This window comes from Ambystoma mexicanum, chromosome 2p (assembly GCF_040938575.1).
Source record: "Ambystoma mexicanum isolate Mex_15411 chromosome 2p, UKY_AmexF1_1, whole genome shotgun sequence".
NCBI classification, from domain to species: domain Eukaryota; kingdom Metazoa; phylum Chordata; class Amphibia; order Caudata; family Ambystomatidae; genus Ambystoma; species Ambystoma mexicanum.
The window spans coordinates 1,482,949,218-1,482,974,460 of record NC_090923.1 but is presented as its reverse complement, the minus strand read 5'-3'; the positions used below and the strand labels follow the sequence as shown (position 1 = coordinate 1,482,974,460).

The 25,243-nt window shown below is 47.0% G+C and overlaps 1 protein-coding gene across 2 annotated transcripts in view; it reads left to right on the top strand.

Moving 5' to 3' along the window:
• Positions 1-25,243, top strand: part of ALG1 (ALG1 chitobiosyldiphosphodolichol beta-mannosyltransferase) — a 2,244,281-nt gene that overhangs the window by 688,600 nt on the left and 1,530,438 nt on the right. For both annotated transcript variants that reach the window (XM_069646120.1, XM_069646119.1), the window contains one exon: positions 19,911-20,000. In XM_069646120.1, coding sequence (XP_069502221.1) covers positions 19,911-20,000 — 90 coding nt within the window. The remainder of the gene's footprint in view (positions 1-19,910; positions 20,001-25,243) is intronic.

Here is a 25,243-nt window from a genome sequence, read left to right as displayed (position 1 = left end):
ACTGGCGGAGTCCATACATACCCCAGGATAGGTCTGTTACCCTTGTATCAGGAGAGTTCGGGGTCCCATTGGTTTGATTACCTACCTGACTGCCACCTGCTGCTGATTGATTAGATGGCCTTCTTTGCCTCTGATTTGGCTGGTTTTGGGAAGGTTTGTTTTTAGGCCCCCTCCATTTCTAGGTCTAAAATGGGGGCAACCTTAGCAGCAGCAGAGGTGTTGGTTGGTTTGGGGGTTTTTGTCTGGTTTTTATTTTCTGCAGGCTTTTGGACCTCAAAGATCCGGGTAGCCTTCTCTATTACCCAGTCCAGGGTTCTTTTGTCATGAAAATCCCTCACCAGCTGGGTCATTATGTATTTTGGGAGCGCATGAAAATAGGTGGTAATAAACTTTCTACTATTAGTGCGCACCCACCTGGTAGTTTGTGCAAAGGCGCGTTTTAGCTCCTGCACAAATTCTCTTGGGGCCTGATCTTCTCCGCATTGCAAATTGTAGGCCGCTTTGCGGGCCTCTTGGGGGTTTCTGTGGGCGGAAAAGGATTTCAAGATGGCCGCCTTGTAGGTGGACCACCTTGAATGGTTTTGATCTTCCAGTCCAGCAAAGAAGCTGGAGTACTCCGGAGAGAACGTCCATTTTGCATAGTCTATAGTTCCAGATGCTCCCAGACAGAATATTTAGCATTTTTGTGGTACAGTGTTATGAAATTCCTAATAGCCTTAATCTGTCTAATGGGGTCTTTCACCAGCGCTCTCTTCTGTTTATCTGCCTTCTTTTGCCGTGTCACCTGAGTCGACTCACCCTCGAACTCAGGGCTGCTACTGTTTGAGGTCCCCTCATGATCTTCTAGGCGCTCCCTGATTCTTTGAGCTAGTGAGTGCCTCGCAGAATGGTAGGGCCTAGTGTCTTCTCCTCTGTGGCGCACAGGAGAGTAGTCTTTTGACTCCTGAACAGGACTGCAAGACTTGTTCTTGGCCTCAAGCCCAGGGATCGTATCTCTCCAGGACTGAAATCCCTGCACTGGCTCCCCGTGACTGCAAGGATTAAGTTCAAAACCCTCTGCATCGTCCACATGGCCTTCTGGGGCCTCAATACCTTCAACTCTCTCTTCCTAAATATCTACCCTATTGAGCTCTCCGGTCATCCGCCTCCAACTCCCTCCGGGTCAGTCGTTTCTCCAGGCAACAAGTTGGTGGTAGATCTCCCTCTTCTGCTGGGGTCTCCCTCTGGAACAGCCTCCCTGCATCCCTGAAACTTGAGGAGAACCATCTTCAGTTCCGGAAGCACCTTAAAACCTTCCTCTTTGTTTCTGCTTTCTCTCCCCCTCACCCCTGCTGAAGTCCTGACTGATACTACACTGGTTACCTGGCCACCCATCTGACCTCAGGCCCTAGCCCTGCCAGTTGCACGCCTGCACTGCCTCCCTGGCAACCCCTGCACCTGGGGACTGTTTACTGTATCCCTACAGTCCCCCTACCAGCACTTATGTCTGCACTCACCCTGCACTTGCCACCAGCTGGCCGTTCTTTTATTTATCTTATTTTATTATCCCATGTCCTGCACTTCCCTTCCCCCCAGAACTTTCCTTTTCCCCCCTACCTTGCACTTGCGTGATCTGAATAACACCTAGCCTAGTAAGATCGTTGTCCGTCTTCCCTCTGTTCCACCTCCCTTGCCTCGTCGCGCCTTGAAACCTTGTATATAGGCGCGTTATAAATGCCATATATCATATCATATCATATATCCTCTCTGCTTCCAGGATTTGGGGAAGATCTCCCCCACTGTCCTGATTGGGTGGAGATTTTCAGAATGCTCTTTTGGGGCCTCATTTCATGCTGTTTTTCTGCAAATTAAACCATATGGTCCCTTATGGTGCTTCTGCAGGTCTAATTCCCTGACTTTCCCTTCATAGGAGGCTTCCTGGTCAGAGAAATCAGCCATAATATTTCTGTATCTAGACAGGGCCACCCATCCATACATTTATGAGGGGCGCTAACCTGTCAGCTCAATCATGCTAGGCCGATTTAATTCTGAAGGTCCCATGGTTTCTGGCTCATGTGAACCAGTAGACATGGAGTCATCAGTGCCTTGCGCATACAAAGTGTTAAATGGGTTGTAGTACAGAGGGCATCACACTGTGATCAGAGGTAGCCCTGTCCCTTTCTACTTGTTCGGGGTCCCTCAAGTTTGGATTTAGCCTAGCATACTCCTTCTCCAACCTCCCTAAGTTTCTCCTTCTCAGCCCCTACCACTTGATAGTAGACAAAGGTCTGAACCTTTTGCTCTGCTATCTGGGCTTGAGTGGCCTCTATGACCCGCTCTTGAGCTGCCACCTGCTTGTGGAGTCCATTGTTCTCTTCACAGAGGGCCTCATTGTCTCTTTGCGCTGCCTGGATCGTCTGGGAACACAGACAATTTCTGTTGCAGGAGGTCAACCTCCTTTTTCTGCACATTTTGAGCCTCTACGGCCTGCTCTAACTCGAGTTCCATTTGTCTCCTATGTCCCATTAATTTTTCACATTCTTCTTTTATGCCAGTCAGTCCCTGCAGGTCCGACTCCCTTCGCTCCAGATTGGTTCATAATTTGCAAACCTCCTGGTATAGGACCTCTTTCTCGTAATACAGAGCACTCCTTTGTTCAGCCAGGTGATCCCTTTGTTGCATTATAGCGCCTAATTTCTGGCGCTCTTCATCAAATTCTGATTGAAAGTGGAGTTCTTTAATAATTAATTTATTACTTTCCTCTTCCAATCTTTTTATCTGATTATGTAAAGTGACTATTTGCTCTGCGCTGACGTTATTGTATCTCACTTGTTTTAATTTCAGTTGACTCTCTTCAAAAGAGTCAACCTTTTCTTGACATTACACTCTTAATGCATTTAATTGGGCCTCTTGGTCTGAATTATTTTGTTGTTGTAGAGTCAAGTCCTCTTTTAGCTGTTTGATGTAGTTCTCAACTTTGACCTCAGAATCTTGGCTCTTTTGCAATTTCCCTTCCACTAGTTTCATCTGACTCTGGATTTGAGTTAAGAGCTCAGACTGGCTTTGCGTAAGAGTTCTGTTTTTCTTCAGATTTTTCCTGCATAATCCCCATGTGGAGATATATGTAGGCTGTCATTTGGACCATTTTAATCTGCTCTTCTTTAATATTTGGAGTCATGTAGAACTCGCTCAAGGCTTGATGTAACAGGCTACCGTCTTGCCACACATCCATGTCCATGGCAGTGACCTGCTGTATCATTTCTCCTAGCCAGACCTCCTCATCTTGCTGTGCCCATTCTCCTCTAATAATTAGTTTATGCAGAAGGTGCTGCCTAGCCATGTTTATCTCTACTGTGGTCATTATGGAGAATGTTGTTTCTTTATTCATTTATTTATATAAGGGTAACCTGTATTCTGTTGCTTTTTGTCTAGTTCTGGGTTGATTTTGCTTTATCTTTACACACAGGCCTGATACTTAGGGTCTATGTTTCAGCTTTCTAACCCCACAAAGTATCACTACCTTGAAGGTCAGCCTGCTGTGTAAGCTGTCACGGGTGGCAACACTTACTTTCTCAATCCCATGCACAAGCCCCCAATCTGTTAAGGATTCTAAATGGGTGTCACACACCATACCAGGACTCTTGCCACTGGCCTAGGATACAGCGCACAATTAAAACAATTTTACTTCATTTACAAAAAATTCAGATTGAGGTGGCACCCAACCCGTCTCACACCCACTTTAACAAATACCCCCGTCCACAATGGATCATGAACCAGGCCGGTGGATCGTAATACAATATTGATTTGTTTTTAAATTCAAATGAAATCACACAATCTCAATATAGGGCAGGTGATAATTACACGGAAAAATGATGGAATATACTTAGTTTGACTTTTTTGTGTAAGATAAACACTACACAATTGAAGGAAAGCAAAATTAACCTTTGAGTGGATTTTTAAATGGCATCACAGTTAATAATTCCCCCTGCAACACTCCCTCAAACCCCTTTGAACCAAACTTTGCGTGGATAGGCAGATGTAGCAATGAGTCAGGTACACTATGCAACAATCGGAATTAAAATCCGATTTGCCCCCACTAAATAGGAGGCGAAATCCCAGATTTAGCTCCCCCGAAAACTGAGCAAAACAGCCAGCGAAATTACTAAATGGTTATTTTACATGCGTGGTTGAATGGAAAAGTCACAAATGAATATAACAGTATCAAAGATATAAGAACACTAGCAAACTGCAAAGCAATGTCCTGACGACAGGCATACAGTCCAGAAAATCGACTTGGGAAAGAAAAACACAGTGCAGCCAAATTACACATGGAGGAATTGCAGTTTCTTATTTTCACAGGTTTAAATGTCAAAACAGCTTGAAAAACAGGTTCAACAGACAAAATCGGAATGCGGTTTTTATGATAAGGGACAGATGCACATCACAGGAATAATAAGAATGTGAAAGGGTAACTAAATCGGTTTAGAAAGGAAACAACAAGTGATATTACAACTATATTTTAGTGGCTAGAAAAGAGGAACGCCGCCGGCGACACAGGTTACTTTGCAGGTGTAATCCCTTCACGCCGTGTGTCTCTTTAGATGGGAATTTAATTTATTCCAAATATGACTAAGGACTTATGCAATGGGCTAAAAAGATAGGAAAGAATGACGCTAACACAGGGAAATCGAGGAACAGAATACACAGAGGGTTCTGATAAGATAATTTAACAAGTTACCAGGGTATTGCTGGGATTACCTATAGGGTGGAAAAAATGGCAAGGTATCAAAATGGAATATGCTACATTTTGCTATGGGATGGGGTGATACTTACAATCAGCACTTGAATTCGGAATTTGGGACCGCCAACCGGGTATCTGAACAGCGGGGCAAGGGTCTGGTCACAGCACAGCAGCACATCAGCTGGATAAAAGCAGGTAGCAGGGCAAGCAGGTAGCGCTGGATAATCCCAATGAGGATTCAGCCACCTTTCCCCTTTCTCCCTGAATTAGTGGGATTTTTGTGGGGTTTACTTCTGAAGAGTGGTTCTGCCTGGATGGGAGGGTCTGGATCAGCTATCCCTTTACTGGCAGTGGAATCTGGAATCTTGCAGGGTGAGTATGAAATGTCTGGATCTCGGGATATGCTGAAGCTGGAAGTCAGGAGAGTCAGTCCTTTGTCTCTGAGCCTCCACCTTTTAAAAGGTGGATAACATCACAGGATATACTATGGGGCAGACCTTTGGCTTGGCATGCCTTCAACAACTGGATTGCTTAGAGGTCTCAGTAACAGCCTTCCTATCAGCCGGTTGGACTTCAGGGACAGGACACAGTTTTATGTTGTGTGCTTACAATGCCCATGGCCCTCCCACAGTTACATTTGCCAAAATCAGTTATGACACAAAATGCACATTTTTACAGTTGTGGTGCTTTTGAAAATCACATAGGCAGATTCCATATTTTACAATTAACCTGTCATTCCAACCCCCAAATTTCTACGATGTTATTTAGTCATTCTAATAATCTTTCGCAATTGCTAGTGGGAACCGCTTCACCTAAAATTCTACATTTTTATGTATGTGTACCTATTATTATAGAGCATGTTTGCATTTATTTTCAAAGTTGTACCATGTATACTTTTCCCATGAATTACATTTTCCTGCCGTTTGCATCCCCTACATGCTAGGGAATGCTACGTCTTGTTTTAATGACACAAAAATTGCATTTGAATTGTTAAAATTTCGCATTACAGCATTTTCCGGTTGCAGAAATAAAAATCTTAAAGTTTATTAAATAAGAACAGTCTTTTGCCCCAAATGGGCTGGCTTTGTCTTCCAAATAAGGGCATTCCTTTCCAGGCCACAGCCAAATGTCAGGCTCTGGTCCGTTTAGCCCAGTGTTGTCATGGATACACCTTTGAAGCTCTTTAGTTTGAGTTGTGGGGAGGTGCTACCAGAAAGTCACACCTATGTGTCCCAGAAATCCATTGTCCCAGGTTGGAGCAATGCCGCATTGTCTGGCGAGGGCGCAAGATCCTGGGGGCTGGTCCACTTGAAGGGAAGTAGATCCTGTTCCCAGGAACTAAGGTCCTTTGAAGCCAGGGCCTGCAAAAACCTGTTCTGCTGGCCTCACAGCAACTTTATTTATTCATTTTCTTTTTTTGCCTGTACCAGAAAACGAGTCTGTTGGAATTAAATATCCTATATATGTTTTAAAGCAGCCCCCCATTACATTTCTGTGCAAGGACAGGGTCTTAATTCAACATTTCACTTTAAACAAACATTTTCTTGTTTGCAAAAAGCACAATTTTACACGTGGTTAATTTTCCTTGGCTGTCACTTTACAATGTGGCCTTCCTCTCATCCATTTTCTGAACCTTTCCAAAGCCCCAGTCATGTTTCTAATGCACAGGCATCTGTTCAAATAAAAGGTCCTTTGAAACTGGCATGAGCTAGGGGAGAGGGAGGGCTTTTTGTAAAGAGTTTATCTGTGATATTTTGTTGCTAAAGTAAAGCGTTTTGCATACGGCTTGGAGTGAAGTTCTTTGTCATTTCACAGATCTTGCCTGACACAGCCTGTCCTTCAATGAGGAATGCCCCCATTTGCTGGAGCACAACCTGAATATGGATGAACATAGCTGTATCTTACTGGAACAAAACTGTGTACTGTTGAAAAGATGACAAAGAGCATCAGGGCGCAGTCATTTTAAAACGCAGGATATTTTCTTTTTCAGGGAAAGAATTTGAGCTGGCAGCAAACCAATGCTGCCTTTGACTTCTTTTCTCTGATGCAATTGAAGAAAATAACAGGCAGCAATTCTCAGGGTGCTCTGTGTTTCATCTTGCCACGTGTGTGGCTGGTGAGACAGCGCAGCCATTATTTTGGTGACTGCAAAACGCAGTTTTAATGCAAGGCAATCATGCTCAACAGAGCCAGCACGGCTGTTCTGCTGGTGACTGCTGAGATGTGGTTTGGTAATGTAGGGGAGTTCTGCTGGGCAGATAAATGTACCCCACATTCACAAGACTTCATAACTTGCTTTGCTTTGTGAGGCATTCCATTTTTCTTACAATGTCTTTTAATTCGTTAGGTACTCAAAGGTTCCAGTTTTAGCATTAAAAAGTGCTCATTACAACTTTCAGTTTATTCAGTATTCAAAATAGTTTGCTTCAAGTTCCCGGAGCACCCCAGTTTTAATGTTTTTCTTGTTTTAACTCACCGGTTTCACACAGTAGCTCCCATCGGCTTCTCTCCACTCTTTCTGTCTGCTTCCCGACATCCAACACCTCTGCTCTTCCCTCATGGAGGTCATTTAGAGCACCACTTGCTCTCCTGAACCCCCGCATCGACTGGCGTGCTCCGGCGCCCGACAACTCCTGCTGCTTGCACCTGACACAGAGGCCTTGCAGGGCTTCCAGACCCTCTTGTGGCCATCCTTGGCCTCTGCGGCCCTCTCTCCTGCACAGCACGGTTCCCGGCACCAGTGTCTCCCGCTCCTCTCTCTGCAGTCTGCTTTGCCGCCAGCCTGCTTCCTCCAGCCGGCTTTCCTGCTGCTTCTTCCTTGTGCTGTGCAGCCCGCAGTTTTATATCCATGGGGATTATTAAATCACCACAAATGTGTCTCATTCAGTCCAGTTGCCTGCCCCTTGTAAAACACATTAGCTGGAAGGAGAAAAAGTTCTCATTTGGGGAACTCCCGTCCCCTGCACACTATTGATGGCTCAAAAAATAAGCCCAACTGTTAAGAAAACAATTAGACCCTTATTCAAAACGAACCTCCTGTCTTATTGATCTTAATTTATAGCATTTGGTTAATAAACATTTTTACAATAAATATGCATCACAATTCAATTAGTAGTTCACCTAAAATGTTAATGGTCATGTGGCCCAACACGTTTCGAGAAACTCTTTTCATCAAGGGCGTATTATTTTCTCAAAATATTCTACAGAAAGAAATTCAACCAGATATATATCAATGTTCATTTGCTTTATTACAAAATCTTACAGTGAATCAAACCATTTTCTTTCTCTGTACATTCAAGAGTCTCTGAATTCTAAACAGTATTTCACTGTGGATATTCATGCAGTAGTCTTTTTAAATCCTTTTGCAAGTATGATTACACAATATACAATCTTTTTATGATAAGAGGTATAATCATTTCAAATGAATTATTCTGATAATCATTAGTGAGTTTTTTGTGCATTCATACTTGCATAGAATGTTGCTTATACTAGTAAATGTTTTAGATTGTGGTTTTTGGAAACTAACCATCATCCTATTCCTACTCAAGTAGAGTTTATCTGGAGTAAATTCTCAGTTACAAAATATGTATGAAAATCCTCAGGATTTTGGTTGACTGGAGGTTATTCCCAATCTATAAATGAAAATGTATAGAGGAACTCTGGTAAGATTACCATCAGTATTTGCTGAGTACATGCAATCATGTAAGAAAATATTTCTTACCCTCAAAGTTTGGGGCCTCTGATTCATTGTTTAAATGGCTTGTTGTCAGGAGTTTATCATCAATATACGGAGTGAATCTAGATGTCCACTGTGTTCAGGATATCTGTAGTTGATTCCCAATTTCTAAATGAGACTATATAGCAACTATTAATGGCTGCTGTCTGTGATTTGTTACACACATACAATTATGTCCAAATAAATTCTTACCCTCAGTACTAGGGGCCTCTGGTACATGATTTAATGGCAGAGCTGAATGGTAAACAGCATTTGCTTTCAAAAAGTGGGATGCGTATCTGAAAAGATAAATATTTAAAAGAGTCTAAAATAAGAGCAACAGGCTCGTAGATCTTGTTGAAAAACCTTTCCAAAACAAGAAATGGTAGGCATCTAGTAATACTTACAAAGAAAAGCAGGAGTCGAGGTGAAGTTTGCTCTGTATACCAGACTGAGCGCGATTTGCAAAAAAAAGATGGCTGCTAAATATAGTGGCCATTCTTGATGACGTCATCACGTTGTAGTGTGCATGATGTCATACATGTAAACGTAACCTGTGATGTCTAAAGGTAAAATTGGATAACTAAGTTCCTATATCCAATGTCAAAAATTAGAATATCTCTGATAATTGCGAGATTTATAAAGCCTTAGCAGGAAAATATAATTATTTTTTATCTTATAAAAAAGGCGGTGTTTGTAACCATAAGAATGTGTGGTGTAGAGCGGATAGTGCGGTAGTAGGAAAAACCCTTGAAGTCCTTTGTGTAAAAGGAACGGACAGACCCAAAAATAAATATGCACTTAAGTAAAATAATGGCACTGGTAGAAGACACATGGGGACGCCCTAGTAAAGCGTATTGGAATCACTGTTTTCCAAGGGACATATACGCAGTGGAAAACAATAGGATGTCGTAAAATGAGCGACATGCTACAGGTTCAGGTGGTAAAGACGTTCGACCAGTGCAAAGAGGTTTTTGGGGTGGGAGAGGGAGAAAGGCAACAGAGATTTTGGCTCTTAGACCCAATTAATAAGGTGGCAGCCGGCGGGCCACTAACTGCAACTGAAAAGCTCATTGCAGTAAATTTGGGAGATAAGAATTTATTGTCAGCGCTCTGTAAAATATTCTCAGACTCAGCCATCCAAACTGATTGCACATATATGATATGATATGTAATTTATAACGTGCCTGTACACAAGTGTTTGTAGGGGTGGAGCAGTCGGAAAAAAGCATTGGGGCACACAATTCCACAAGATAGCTGGGATATGATTTTGAAATAATGTAACCAAACTGATGAGGGTGCTACAAAGCAGAGAAATGTAGATTAAAGTAATGGTACGGTGGCATTACACGACAGAAAGACTGCACATATACTCCCCAGTGATTCCTCTGGGGTGTTGGAGAAGGTGTGGTGGTCGGGGGAACTGGGCACATATATGGTGGAATATATGATGGAATTGTCTAAGGATAGTGCCATACTGGAATTCAATGAACACTAGGAGGTAAGAGGTTTTTGCTTGACTCATCAGGCGGGATGTAGATGAAAGTATACTAGGGATGTGCAATCCTGAGTTCGAATCACTGACGAAATGACAACTCCAGGGCTACATGATTCTTACTCTAGCAGCATTATTGGTCTTCGCACAGAGATGGAAACAGATAGGACCTTCGAGAAGAACAAGACTGGATATCAAAAGTGTGGAACCTTGTAGCCCTGGAATGGGTAACTTACTCAGTCCAGGGAGTACAAGCACGGTTTCGATCGGACTGGGGATTGGACATGATTTTCCTCCACAATGATTTTTGAGAACCAATGTGCCCGCAGAAATTATGTATCTTCTGAATCTCTCATGATCCAGCACCCTGACAGCAATCTCGATTAAGACGTTACTGTCGATCCAGGTTGGCGAGGGAGGGATGGGAGGGGACTCGAGAGGGTTAAAGGTTGAATTGTTTTGTTATTTGTCAAAACCAATAAAAATAATTGGGAAAAAAAAGAAAATTTCTTTCTAGCCCTATTGTTAAAAGGCAAGTTCCCTTCCTAACAAACTATACTAAGGTGCTCATCAATAGTCGAAAGAAAGAAATAGTTCTGTGTCCAAACCTAGGCTCCAAACTGGCGCTACCACTTCGAAAAAAATCTAAAAGAAAAATTAGGCAGTGTGGCCTTCCCCTAAAAGGGTTTCACCCCAATCTCACTCCGGGATTCCAGGAATCGATCTGGTTTCTGAACCATCGGTTATCTGTAGAAAGCAATTTCTTGACTGACTGTCAATGTTCCAAACGTTTCACAAGTTTACAAAATAAAGTCTCAAGTTCCTGAAAAGGTCAAATGTCTATGTTGCCTCTGAGCTCCCCTCAAATCTGTTCCTTTTTTTTGTAACCATATTTTATACATTTTTACGATACACAAAAACCCCATTTATGTTAATTTCACAGAGACAATAATATGCAGAGACATAATAATGAAGTCCATAATAGCCCACAGATGTTAGGTGTACCCCCCCACCATAACTGTTCAATTTCATCCCCAACTACTGTCTACAACGACCGGGTAGAGTGTTCATCATAAAATTTCAGTTTGTAGGTCAGTAATGACCAGTCTGCCTCCAGCTTGGTGGTGTACAAAAATAACGATAGTCTGTGTTTCTCCCTCTTTTATAACCTCCCCCTTCCCTCCATGTATATGAGGAGTGTTCTAAGCATCACTGTTCAGTTGGTTGGCTTTTACATTGTACCAAGTGCTCGTCCCCATGCATTCGTGACTCTTCCTATGTCCAAGACTGATTTATAGTTCTTTTCCCTCCACCCAGCGGGGATCACAGTGTAAAGGCACCAAAGACCAGTTGTGAACAGCACTATTCCTAACCCTCCCCCCTCCACCCCCACACCCTCCCAATCAACCCGGGCATGTCTCCTTCATTGCTTCCCTATGTGCTGAGTAGTATTCCAGAAAGGGAAGCCAAACCATATCTATGTGGGAATGTGATTCTAGCAGCGTTGCTGTAATGCTTTCCATCTGATATATAGAGTATGCTTTTGTGAGCCATTCCCCTTTCGTCTGCAAGGCATTGCTTTTCCACTTAACTGTCAGGCACAATCTAGCTGCTAGCAACAAGTGTCTATGCATGTGGGTTAGGATCATATTTGTGTCAACCTGGTGAGTTTCAATGGCAAACAAAACAAGCAATGGGGAAAGCCCTCTGGAAATCTCATGAACCCATCTCAAAACTTCTTTCCAAAGAGCTTGTGCTTTATCACATCCCCACCATTGATGCCAGTAGTCGCTTATGTTCCGCACCCCCTCCAACATAGTGGCGCTGTTCCTGGAAAAATGTGACAATCGCTGCGGAGTGAGGTACCATCTCACCAATAGCCTTGCATTGTGCATTTTTTATTGCATAGATATGGATGTATTCCACACAGCTTTATAGATTACTGTCCATACCTCTGGTCAGTCTTGAAGCTCTGTTTCCTCCTCCTGTTTAGTCTGAATGGTGGGTTGTGTAAGATGGCCCCTGGTGAGCAGGGCACTATATAGTTGAGCTATCTTTCCCCTTGTGCCCCTGCGCTCGCTTAGTGTGCGTTCGAATGCCGTGAGGGGCCTTCGCAGGGAATCACCTCAGCGCGGATCCTGCAGGACACTCCTCAGCTGGAGGTATGGCAGTGGCGCTATTGCGGTGCAGTGTTGCGCCTCCTCCAACTCTGCCTTAGTGATATAAGAACCCGCCTTCCACAACTGCCCTGCTCTTACCAGACCATTTTCGTATTGGGGCTGAAAGCGGTGTACATCATTCAAGTGGACTCGAATGGGGGGAGCCCAGATACAGCTAAGGGGAGAAGGCCCGGACATAATTCCCTTCATGCTTTGGGTGGGGCGCCATAGGGTCCACAATACTAGCAGGATTGGGTGATCGTGAATTCTACGTGTCAAGGTTCGATGTTGAGCCCATAACCATTCTCCTAGGGTGACAGGGGGGAATAGTTCTTTCTCCAAGGCTACCCATTGTTTCTCTGAGTTTTCCCACAGATGATCTGCTAGAATATGGAATGAGGAGGCCCTATAATATTCATAGAGATCAGGGTATCCCATGCCCTCCTGTCCTTTGGTAAAGTCAGGGTTGCATAATAGATCCGTGCTTTCAGGTCTGCCCACAGATAGGCCAAAAGTGAACGCTTGATTTCCAGGTGAAAGGCACTGGGGACAATTACCGGGAGGGATTGGAAAAGAAACAAGAATCGAGGGAGTATGTTCATTTTAATTGATGTATACCTTGCGGCCCAGGATAGCGCTAGTCTGGACCACCTCTCCAGATCTACTTTGACAGCGCTCCAAAGAGGGCCATAATTTGCGTCAAACAGGTCGGCCAAATTCTTTGTGATTTTACACCTAGATATCATAGTCCCGTGGTATGTAATCGAAAACCCCATTCTGCCACAAGGTGAAATCCTGACAATGCCCTATACTCCCTCAAGGTTGCGAACCGAGCGGGTACTGATTCTAGTGGTTGGGAAATGTAGGCCAAGATGCCATCGGCAAATAGCGCCAACTTGTACTCTCTCCCCCCTCTCTCCATCCCACGGATACGAGAATTGAATTTAATTGCCTGTGCGAAGGGCTCCACTACCAAGGCATACAAAAGGGGAGACGTGGGGCAGCCCTGCCGCATGCCCCGCGTCGGACCAAAAAGATCTGAGGCCACTCCTTTGACCAAGCATTGGCGGAGGCGTTGTGGTAGAGTGCCAATGCCCCCAATATCCATTGTTCCCCCAAACCCGCCCACCTCATAACCGCGTGTCAGAAGGGCCATTTAACTCTGTCGAACGCTTTCTCTGCGTCGATCGGCATCAAGATGGGGCAGTCTTCTCTGTCGTGGATGGTCGCCATCAGATCAAGGGTTTTGCGAACATTGCCCGCTCCCTGTCTATCCCTTACATAACTGACCTGGTCGGTATGAACCAACTGGGGAGGACCTGGGCCAAACGGTTGGCCAAAATACTTGCATAGATTTTTGCGTCCACATTTATTAGTGAAATAGGGCGATAGGATGCGCATTCTGTAGGGTCTTTGGCTTCCTTGGGTAAGACTACTATTCTGGATTCATTGAACGATGGCGGGGCTTGACATGCTTCTAGTATTGAATTGAAAAGTTTAGCTAAAAATGGGGTCAGAGAATTAGAGTTGGCTTTATAGAAGGCTGGCGTATACCCATCCTGCCCGGCAGCCGAGCCGGGCTTCCTCTTGAAGATGGCTGCTTGAATTACGTCTGTCGTAATTGGAGCGTTGAGCATGACCTGATGTTCATGCAACAACGGCGCCCGGGGGAATCTTGATAAGTACCGCTCAGTCTCAGTTTCCGCTCCGACCCCTTCTGTGGTGTACAGAGAAGCGTAGAATCTTGAGAAGCACTCTGTAATCTCGGAGGGATTCGACAAATCGGACCCCAGTTCATTCTTAATTCTAGGAATTGCCCCATCTACTCTTTGCTCCCCTAAGCGGTTAGCTGACATGGTATGGGCATTGTTGCCTTTTTCAAAAAACCTGGCAAAAATCTCTCAATTCCCCTAGGAGCCCGCTAATCTGTGATAGTTCCTCTCTGCCAACGGGGTGTGCGTGGAGATCTCGTTCTTAGCGCGTTATCTCCAATTTCAGCTCTTTTTGCATTTTCACCCTAAGCCTGTTTTTGTTCACTATCTCTGTGATTAGGACACTCCGAATCATGGCCTTTGCCGCCTCCCACACCGTGTTTAAGGACAGTTCACCTATGTCGTTTTCAGCAAAGTAATTTTTTATTGCTTCAGTGTGGGATTCTTTGAATAGTGGGTGTTTGTAGAGAGTGCCGTTACATACCTATCTATGCTCTGTACTAGACGGTGGTCCCAGGTCTAGTTCAAGGGAACAGAGATCCTGATCCGTCCAGGCCACTATCTCAGTGATGTGTTTAATATGGAACCTTCACTTTCAGCCCCAATCTGTAGGTAATCGATCCGCGAGGAAGTGAGATGAGGGGGAGTAAAAAGTAAAAGCCCTCTCATTTGGGTGTGTTATGCACCATGTATCAATTAGGTGGCTAGCTGGTAATTGGCTAAGGAATCTTTCTCCCTACGAGCTAAACAGGCTTGCGCCCTGTCTCAAGGAGTCCCAGTCCAGGCTCGTGTCTGCTATTATGTTAAAATCTCTGCTGCGTGCTAGGGTGCCCTCCCTCCAACTGTCCAGGAAGTCTAAGAGGGACTCGCTAAAGTGGGTCTGATTCTGGTTGGGAGCATACGCTGAGCAGAGTGTGCTTGTGCGTGATCTTATCTTCCCTTTTAGGGCTATGAACCTTCCCTCCTCATCCCAATGTGTTTTTTCTGTATGAAGGCCTACGGACTTCCTGTATATATCCCCCCCCCACTTGTTACCCTCAGAAGCCCATAGCGTGCCCCCTATTTCCCTACTAGCAATCTTAAATTCTTTCCCTTGGGCGAATTTCGTTTCTTGCACAAACAGTGCATCTAGCTTAGAGAGTTTAAATTCCCTTGCTAGCATGGAGCTCTTTTGCAGCAAGTTGAGGCCTTTGACATTGAGGGACCCGAATTGTATGCCTTTAAGTGATGCCATGCTGGTATGTTAGGTAATGTACAGCGACCCAGCTCAGCTGGGTAATGGTGATGTGAGTATTGGACATATGTGTGTGCTACGGTGGAATTAGGGGTGTATGTGGACGAATTGGTGATCAATTAGTGAGATTCTGATGTGTTCCCCTTCCCCTTTGATGCGTGCCCCACCCCCTTTCCCCTGAAAAACACCATCCTGGGCGTTCCTCGAGAGCTGAGATGCCCTTACGAAAGAAGGGCCACACTATATGTGCCCCACTCCAGGCTTTTATCTAAAACACAATCGTACAGAAAAAAACATTGGCGGGACTATCCCACAACAAAACTAGCTTCCACAACTTCCAAACAATTGCAACCCAATCGAGTTTACGTTCCCATCCTCCATCTTGGTTCATGTGTGGACTGCTGTGCACCCTGTAATTTGTTGAGCTGTTTCTCTCAGCTCAAAGAGTGGATTGACACCGCCCCAAAGGATCCCTGTCAGCATGGAATTCTGCCCGAGGGTGATGACTCTTAGAGAGTGTTGTGGCGTTTGTCTTTTCTGGACCCCGGGGCACGGCCTCTCCTTGGTGATGTAGGCAAAGATCTATTCAGTGGGCCCGCAGGCTTCCTAGATTTATCTCTGCCAGAGCGTAACGTGCCTGCTTGTAGGCCCTCCAAAACACCTCTAGCTTCTTCCTCTGAGGTAACATGATAGCCCTCTCCTTCGTGTTCAAAGCTGAGTGAGAAGAGAAACCCCAAGCTATACCGAATTTCATGCTCCTGGAGCCAAGAAGTCAATGGGCGGCGGCCTCTATGCCGATTCAACGTAGCCGCAGAGAGGTCTTGATAAATGTTTATACTCTATGGGTTCCCTCTAACTTGCCTTCTGAAGTATGTCCTGCCTTTGCCAGTAGTAATGACACTTGACAAGAATGGATCTTGAGCCGTTTGCGGGGCCGCCAACCCTGTGTATTCTGTCGAATTCCATGACTGGGGCTTCAGCGGGGTCAACAATGGTTGCCACCAGAGCCTTTATTCTACCCTCGAGTCCGGATAAGGTCTCGCCTTGCTTCTCGTTGAGGCCTTTTATGCGCACATTTGTCCTTCGCTCCCGGTTTTCCAGGTCATCAAGCTTTAGTTCTATGTCTCTCTCTTTTTGCTCAAGATATTGGAATGTGGCTTCACAGTTCATCACTGCTAGGTCTCCCGTGAGATGGTTGCTTTTCACAACTTCAAGCCTGTCTTCGACTTCCACCATCCTGATTTGCAGGTCTCTTACTGTTTCCGTGAGGCTAGATTTTATTGAGCTGATTTCTCCCAGCATGAGGCGGATATATGCTTTGGTGGCACTACCCCTAATTTCCGGGTATTTCCGTCGAGCTTTGGACTTCGTCCTCTGCCATTTCCCTTGGGTGACGGCTAAATGTCATCAGTCTAATAAGTGTGTTCGGGTCCAGTGCTCCGGGAGCGCAAGAGTCAGCAGTCTGCGGTACCATAGCTGCCTCGTGAGGCTCTTAGGGTGTCCGGGCTCAATACCAATTTCTCCTTTCTGTGTTTGAAACACCTGTACTTCGTCTGGGTTGGTTTCCGGGTGCTAGATTTTTCTCTTCTGCCTGCACCTTGGTTGCCCCCCAAACCCCTTCTGACGTGTTTGTCACTGTTGCTTCGGTCTCCAGGGTAACAGTTGCACCAGCGGGCCCCCATGCCTCCCTAGTGGCAGTTCGATGGCAGTCATTTGCGCCGGGGGTATCTTGCGCTTGAGAGTGCCCTTTTCTCTGCACAGGTGCCCTCTGTCTTGTATGGGCAGTTGTCATGTGAGATTTATTTTTTAGGTGTTCCACAGCCCAAAGCGGGGCAGCGCAGCTGCGCTCTAAACTTGAGGCCCTTCACACAATGTGCAGCCCGATCAGGCCTGATACTGGATCTTTGCACTTTTCCCTCCTTCCAGAGAACTTGCGGTCCAAACGCTAGACCCGCTCCCCCTCCTCGGTGTCCTCTTGCAGGGCGTAGTGGTTTGCACCTCTCTTTTTGCTCCCCTACGATCTTACTGGAACGGCATCCAGCCGTATTTATTACGTATTTAGTATTGGGCACTGCACCAGGTGGGCAACTTTGATTTATCCTGCTGGCAGGACGGCTTGCTGCCGAGTATGTTTGTGGCTGCAGGGGCAGGCTGGTGTTGCTGGTGTTCTTCATTCCCTAAAGCTCAGGAGGGCCAACGTACGGCCAGGCGCAATGGAGGCAGCCTTGACCAGCGCATGGCCTAGTCATCTCCACCAGTCTTTCTCTTCGCCGGCTACGTTTGTGGGGAGGAGGCGCTGGCACTCGCTTTGTGGGTCGTGGAGCAGTGGTTCCTCACTAGAAAGGCACACCACGCCTACACTTGTTGGGGGGGGTGGGAGTTACGTCAAAAAGTTCAGTCCAGATGTCATCGAATGCCACTTGCTTACCGGCGTGGGCTTGCGCTCCGCTCATTCCTCCCGGATCTCCCGCCCGTAGTGTTGCTGCCGCAGGGCTGCTCTCTTTGCTCTGCGGGAGGGTCGGGATGTCCTTGCTTCCCTTCACACGGCCCACTTGGGTAGTGTGCGTCGCGGCCACATCGGGATTTTCCCAGTTGCTCCTCAGTACCCCCATCTTGGGGACTCCGTTCCTCAGCGGCATGCAGGGCACACTTTGCCGCGTAGTTGGTGAAATCGGGCACAATCCTGCTCTTTCTTCTGCCGCTCAATGCCCCGGCTGTTGAGGCATGGAAACGTGCCATTGGGAGTGTTATGAAAGCGCTTTTAACAGGGGATAAAGCGCCATATTCCACAGCCTGGAGAGGGAGAAGAAGGCTCAGGCTGCCATAACGTCTGCGCCCCCTGGTGGTCTCTCAAATCGGTTCTACAGTTGTCTTAGTGGGCACTGTTGGCTCCCTTGGGTATCTCTGTCCCAATATCTCACTTATCTTCTAGGGGTATTGATAACCTCTCTTTCCATATGCCTCTGTTGGTTCTCTGTAGTTTCTGTGAGCCAGTCGGCTGAATCGAATATTCTGGGTTCTTGGGCTTCCACAACTGCTTCTGTCCCGATATCTCATTTATCTTTCTGGGGTAAGGATATCACCTTTTCATATGTGGGTTTCTTAACTATTGATGAGGGGGTTTCTGTGGGCTGTCTGGTAGTTTGTAACAGTCTGGTTTCTTGAACTCCCTTGGGTTCCTCAGTTTCAATGTTTCACTTGATTCACTGTGATATAGGTAAACCCTCCTACCACCACTTTGTCTTTCTTGTCCCAATGTCTTTTTTTCTCTCTCATGGTTCTTGGTGGATTATGTTCAGGTTTCTTGAGCTGCTGTACCCCTTAGTGTTATTGGGTGCTTTCTCTCTCTCTCCGAGCCTTTAGGCCCCTGATATGGAGTTAGGGTAATCCTTTGTTCCTCCCCTTTCGCTCTGTCTTCTCTCCGCCCCCTCCTCTCTGGGCAACCTGGATAACTTTTATGTGACAGGGTTTGCTCCAGTGAGGTGGCGTCTGCTCCGTAGCGGTGGCGTTCTCCACGGCATTCTGATCTTCCAGTCTGTACACAAGCCAGTTATGTGTTCTGCTTGTTTCAGAGTGTCTAGTTTCATTGGCTCTTGCATTGAGAGCAGAGGATTCGTACCTCCCTAGCGTTCTGGTTTCGTCAGCGGCTATCTGGCACCAGGCCCAGCATGTCCACTGCGTAGACGCGCATCCAGGTAAGGCTTGCATTTCTTTGCCTTTTCCTCGCTGACTCGGCATGGCTCTTTGCCAGGTCACCAGCATCTCTTCCTCTCCTACTTCTCTCCGTGCCACAGCCAGCTCCATGTCAGAGGCTTGCCTCTGTATATTGCTTCTCCTACATTCAAGGGTGATTGCACCTTTATTCGTGCTTCGTGACCAAAAAGGGGCGTGCTGTTTATGTTCAGCTGTCAAGCCCATGGATAGACCAGTATTGTCTTGAGCCAAACATCAAAGGCACTTACTTTCAATATTATTTGGAGTTCACAGCTGAATGTAACATCAGTTCCACGGATTCCTGTACATTCAGATAATGCTTTAGTTATAGGGAGTTCTTCATGGGAATGGGAGTCCTTGTCGCCTTGAGGGGAGTCACTCGCAATGAGGTCCCTTTATCCCAAACCCGTAGGGAGGGTTTTGCTGAGCAGCCTCGCCTCCCTAACCTCAAAGGGGGAGGGTCCCCGCAGGGGAAAAAGGAACAAAAACTTCTGATCCGTCACACGTGTCAAAGGTGAGCGTTTAACCCTTGAGCTATCTACCTGGTTAAACGTGAACAAAGTATATCACTATTACTGCTCTTTGTGCATTTTCTTAGTTTTGCCTAATTTGTAAATACTTATACAATATGCTCCAGCAGTCTCCTTTTGGGTGAGATCAACATTATTTAAGTGGTTTATGACAATGTGCTATGGTATCCAGTCATACAATAAAAATAGGACTGTATACCATTCTGAAGTAAAGGCGTAGGAATGGTTTGGGGAAAGGGAAATGTCCCCCTTAAATAGAAAATGTGTATGAATGCGTACATTAGACATATATTAATGTGTTGGAAATGACATACTACATATTACAAAATATGAATTAATTTTGTATTATTTAACTGTCGTGTTATGCCACAAAAGTCCACTCGATGGCACAGCATGACAGAGAAACTAATTGAGCAGTGATTAAGCACAATAAAAATGTGTAATCCTTATTTATTTAAGCACTGTTTCGTTATTTATTTTAAAATCGCTGAAAGTCTTCTTTCCAAGGAGCCATAACTGCTATGGTAGTTTGTATATACTGTGATAGGGTGGAATACCCACTCTGGGGAAACATTTTGAGTTTCAAATGACTTTAACTGATCTCACACTAACTGTGATGTGTACTTGACAGGTATGAGAGAGTCTTTGGACTGCTTTCAGACTTCAACATTTGTGTAACCAATGCAATGAGAGAGGATCTGCAGGAGAACTGGAATATCAAGTAAGCCCGAAACCTTTAGCCATATCTCATTGTATATAGCTGGTTGTGTGTGTAATCTATAGCTATTCAGTAAAAAGAAAACTGTTAAGGGGGCATTGTGGTTCTAGTACAAAACTGCGAAACACAACATATTGGCCAATTATGGATTATAAAGAAACTCTCACTCTGCCGCCGGCATGCACTGTCCATGATCTTTGTTCCAAGTCTCCTGGGGAAATCTGATTACATTTGTGCAGGTATGTGTGTTTTTTGTTTTCTTTTTTTGTGTGGGCTGTCCCATCATATTTAAAATAAAATTAATTGTGTTTGGATAATACTTTTTCCCTAGCCCTTTTTCGTTGCTGAAGATCGGACATCCTGAATGTTCTGTTACAAGGATATTCAGCGCTATACCCCTGCCTTAGTGGTCTAAGAGTGTAGAGGCTTGTCTGGAAGTTAACGTACTGTGACCCTGCCAGTGTTTTCCAGGCTGTAGGGAAGGAAAGCACAGGAAAGCATGCAGAGAAACACTAAATGGAGGAGTATACTGTTACCCACATAGGGCCTCAATACAAGTGTTGCTGTCTGGAAACAACATGCCAGTAATTGCGATTACCGTCACTATTTCCGGACCGCAGCACTACGAGAGAGCATGCCAGTAACAACGGTGCCGGTAACAGCAGGTGCTGTGCTACTGTTGCCGGTAGCGCAGGGAACTGAAACAGCGGTACTCTTCGGAATCCGTGCCGGAAACTCTGGCACCATAGAAAGAATGCAGCATTACAACAGCGGCTTTCCCAGAAACATCGGCACAAAAATGCCAGTGCCACTCGGGGAAATCGTCCTGGAAACACTGGCACTGCGGTGCAGGCGAAAAACAGTCTCAGTCGTGGAGGAAGAAGCCACAGGTGCACCCAGTTGGCCCAGCTGCACACAATGAGCACAGGGACTGCTGAAAAGGACCACACCACACACACCTTCCTTCACACCGTGCTGCCACTCGTAGCAGCAGTCATGGACTTGGTGCAGCTTTATGAGCAGGAAGTGCATCAGTGGCAACAGGCCGACAGGCAGTGGACGAGGAGGTTGAGAAGGAGAATGCAGATGAGCAATGGGCAGCGAGTTGTGCCCCAGACGCTGGCACCTATACCCCGCACAAGGGCCAAACCCTGGTCCCTGACTGACCGGCAGATAAACACACACACACACTATACCGGCTGATGAGCGAGAACATCCTGGAAATAGTGGACCTCATCCAGGGCGACATCCAGAGCATCATTGGCATTCAGACTGCCATACCCTCCTATTGAAGGTGGTATCTGTGCTGCATTTTCTTGCCACAGGCACATTCTAGCACACAGTCGGGGAGCTGCATGACATCTCCCAGCCATCATGGACTGCCCAAACATAGAGTTTGTGGCTGCCCATGCCACAGAGCAGGTGTATCAAAACAGAAAGCTGTACCACTGTATGAATGTGCAGGTCGTGTGCGATGCGGACCTGACGATTACAGACTGCTGTGCACGGTCCCGGGATCAACCGATGACTCCATGGTCCTGCTTAATAGCACGCTGCCTGGGTATATGGCACGTTATGGTGGACAGCGGTCCTGGCTATTGGGTGAGTAAAAAGCTCAACACACACACCACATTGCATGTGCACCAGGGCACGAGGGTGATGTTCACTGGCACCAGTGCATGTCCCACAGGCACCATGCAAATGCAGACACATTCTGTACGCAAGAGTGGGTGCCCATGACTGGCATGTACCACATGAGTTAAAGAATAGACACCCCATTGCAATCTGGGCACAGATGGACAGTCACATGCAATGTACCAAAGGTACCAGAATGCATCACTGCCATGTCACAAAGCACAGCATATCCCGACTTTGCGCCACCCACCGCCGCCACCACCCCATCCATGGGAGTCAGATCCTACCCATCGCCTGACCACCATTACCTGTCACAGGGTGCAGCAAGGTGGTTCAGGGCCCGCAAGAGCACAGACCCAGATGTATTTGTCACACACCCACATCCCAATATGTATGCACTGCCCAGTCACCTCAATAAAAGGGCCATTCCTGTGTTCCATTCCATGGAGGTGATTCTCGCTACCTTTACTACCATGGCTGATGACCCCTTTGAGAGATCCACAGAGCCACCAGGAAACAACTTACAATCGTCCTCACATCAGAACAAGGATGACAATTGCAGACCTTTGGACTGTTGAAGGCATGGTTTCGGTGTCTTCACCGTTTCAATAGGGCACTGATGTAGAGGCAAGTGAAAATGGGGAAGATAGTCCTGGCCTGTGCCATGTTGAACAATATGTGCATCCGCGAATGTCCGGGGGGTGGACGATGATGAAGACGGTGACGTGGATACAGCTGCAGACATGCAACACCATCACAGGGATGTCAGGGATGGGTGTGCAGCCTGCAAGGAACTCATAGGGATCTACTTTTGAGCACATAACACCTGCACACGACCCGTGGCACACACTGCGTGTGATGCAGCTCAAAAAGAAAGCACACCACTTCACAAATTGAATGTCCAGATGTGAATACATATGCAGAATCATGTATATTTTTGAATGAACAAACAACAAATGAGTGGCCCACCACCCCCTCCCAAACTAAGCCTCCCCGACTAACCCTCCCGCCACTCCCTCCCCAACCAAGCCTCCCCAACTAATCCTCCCCGCCTCCCAAACACACCGTCCAACAAAAACCCCCTAGGTAGCATCAGTGTCACATGAAGTCTGGAACTGGCTCACTTCCGTGACCTCTTAGCACCAGACCTGCCCTTTTGTGGTGAGGGGGCGGGGGGATCAGAACTGCCTAGCTACCCAAGGTTTTTGTACGCTGTACTAAATGCAGAAATAAATAAATAAAACCTGCCTTGTCCCTGCACTCTAGTGCCGCCTGCAGGGAAAGGGTGAGGGACTCAGCTAGTGCTGAGATTGCTTCATTCCCTCCCACACCCTCTGTGCAAGCAGGACCATTGCACGTGAGGAGCAGCCCAGGGCATATGTACAGCACCGGCCGGTGTCCTGCATGCTCTCCTGCATCGACCTGGTCTCCTTCAGGTGCTGGCACACAAGTCCAGCCATCAACTCATGCGGTGCCTCGATGTGCTGGCTGCGTGCATATCTCCGATGCTGGGGATCGGTGGAGGAGGTGGGCTGTGGAGGTTGGAGGGGCTGAATGAGGGACGGTGGTATGGGGTGTGTTCTGGTGGGCCCCGCGGTGGTGTCCCCACCCTCCTGCCGGGCATCGTCGTATGTCGAGGTGCCATCATAGATGGGAGGCTGGTGGGGAAGGGGGAAATGGCCATCCTGTTGGCTCACACTGCTGTGTGTCAGGGGCTGCTGGTTGTGCCTCTGTTGGCGCAGCAGGTGTTGCTGCAGGGGCTGCTGGCTGTGCTCTCAGTTGGCGGCATGCTCACTGGGCCGTTGGTTTGGTTGGCTGGTGTGCCCTTGGCAGTGTTTTTGCGTGGCGTGGCTCTCCTCCTCTGCGTGGGTATCCGTGAGGTCCTTGGTCTACCTTGATCGCTGTCAGATGAGGTGCCTGTGGGGGTGAGATGGGCATGTCGTTAGTCACCTCTGTAACATCCTATGGCCTTGCAACATGCAGTTCATACAGCGTGTGACATGATGCCTGTGCATGGAGTTAACAGTTCATACATTGTGAATTTGTATGGCACCTACACACAAGTGTTTCCAGGTTTCACCAGATAAATGGTGGTGGACTTGGGTGGATAAATAGGATTAACGGTTGTACTGGGCCTTGTGTCCTTGTTAATGTGCAGGGAACAATGACGTCCAGGGGAGGGCGGAGTCAGGGAGCTGGGATGGGAGGGGCCGAAGTGCAGGAGGTGGGGGTCACAATGGGCTGAGCAAGTGCTGATGGGAGCCACAGGGGCAGGTGGAAGGGGCGGAAGGGGGAATACAGCACAAAGCATGGGGTGGATCAGATTCAGGCTAGTCCAGGGAAGGGTGGCCAAGGGCAAGTGCTGGTAAGGTATGCTGGGAGAGACTGCTCGAAGATGGGCTGGACCCAGTGAGACTCATGGGGGGGGGGGGCGGCCTGGTGTATGAGGCAAAGGATCTTGGATTTGATCCTTGCAGTCACCGGGAGCCAGTGGAGTGATTTCAGGACTGGAGCAAAGTGGTCCCAGGGCTAGATACCTAGGTTGATTTACACGGCCCTATTCTGGATTAGTTTGAGGGGGGCGAAGGGAGTTAAGAGGTACATTGAGGAAGAGGCTGTTTCAGTTGTCAAGCCTAGTGAAACCAGAGCTCTGCACACATTGGGCTTCTGGGGGTAGGTGAGGAAAGGGAGGGTGCCTCTAAGGTGGCGCGCTGTTAGTTGGACTAATTGGCACGGTCTGTGTGTTGCGAGGCGAGGAGAGGGATGAGTCAAAGGTGACACCAAGGTTTGTAACCTCTTAGGGGGGTGGGGGGGGTCCTAGGGAAGGTGGCCAGAGAGTGGGTGGGAAACAGGGCGCAGGCATTACAATGAGAGTCTTCTCTGTCTTGCTGGCATTAAGACAGAGATCGTTAGCAGAGCATGATGCATGAATAGCAGTCAGGCAGTCATGTATGAGAGGGGATGGAGAAGAGGTTGAGGATGGAAGCTCAAAGGTGAGCTGTGTGCCATCAGCATGACACTGGAAAAGGGGTGTGAAGGTGTTGATCAAGTGGGCCAGAGGGCCAAAGTAGGTGTTGAGGAGCCATGGTGATAGAATGGTGTCCTGAGGGACAAAAAAATGGAGGTGAGGGAAGGGCACGATTGCACTTGAGGGTGTCGGTTTGACAGGTGGGCACAACCATGCCAGGGTCGGGTCAGTCAGGATGGCCTTGATGCGTGCATGCATGTGAGTGTGTCATTGGGGCAGATTGCTTGTGGTGCATGCACGCCACCTTGGAGGGTGTGTGCCTCGTGTATGTGTTACATCTTATGTCATCGCTTTGTGCATATGACCAGTACTCAGGTGGCCATATGTGTGTTTGGATGTATGGGGGGGGCAATGTTTGTAAATCCTTGGCCAACGGCCATGGTTCGTGGGCCATTGTATGGCTTGGATGATGTTTGGTGTTGTACAGTTGGGCATGTCTCTGTGTGGTGTGAGCAGCATTTGCATGCCCGCTGTGGTCGTTTTGGTGTGGCACGTTGTACTTGCTGCCCTCTCCAGCTGTCCCTGCACCAGCCTCTGCCGCTCTGACAATCCCTTCGAGATGCAGCACACTGCTACATTTCTC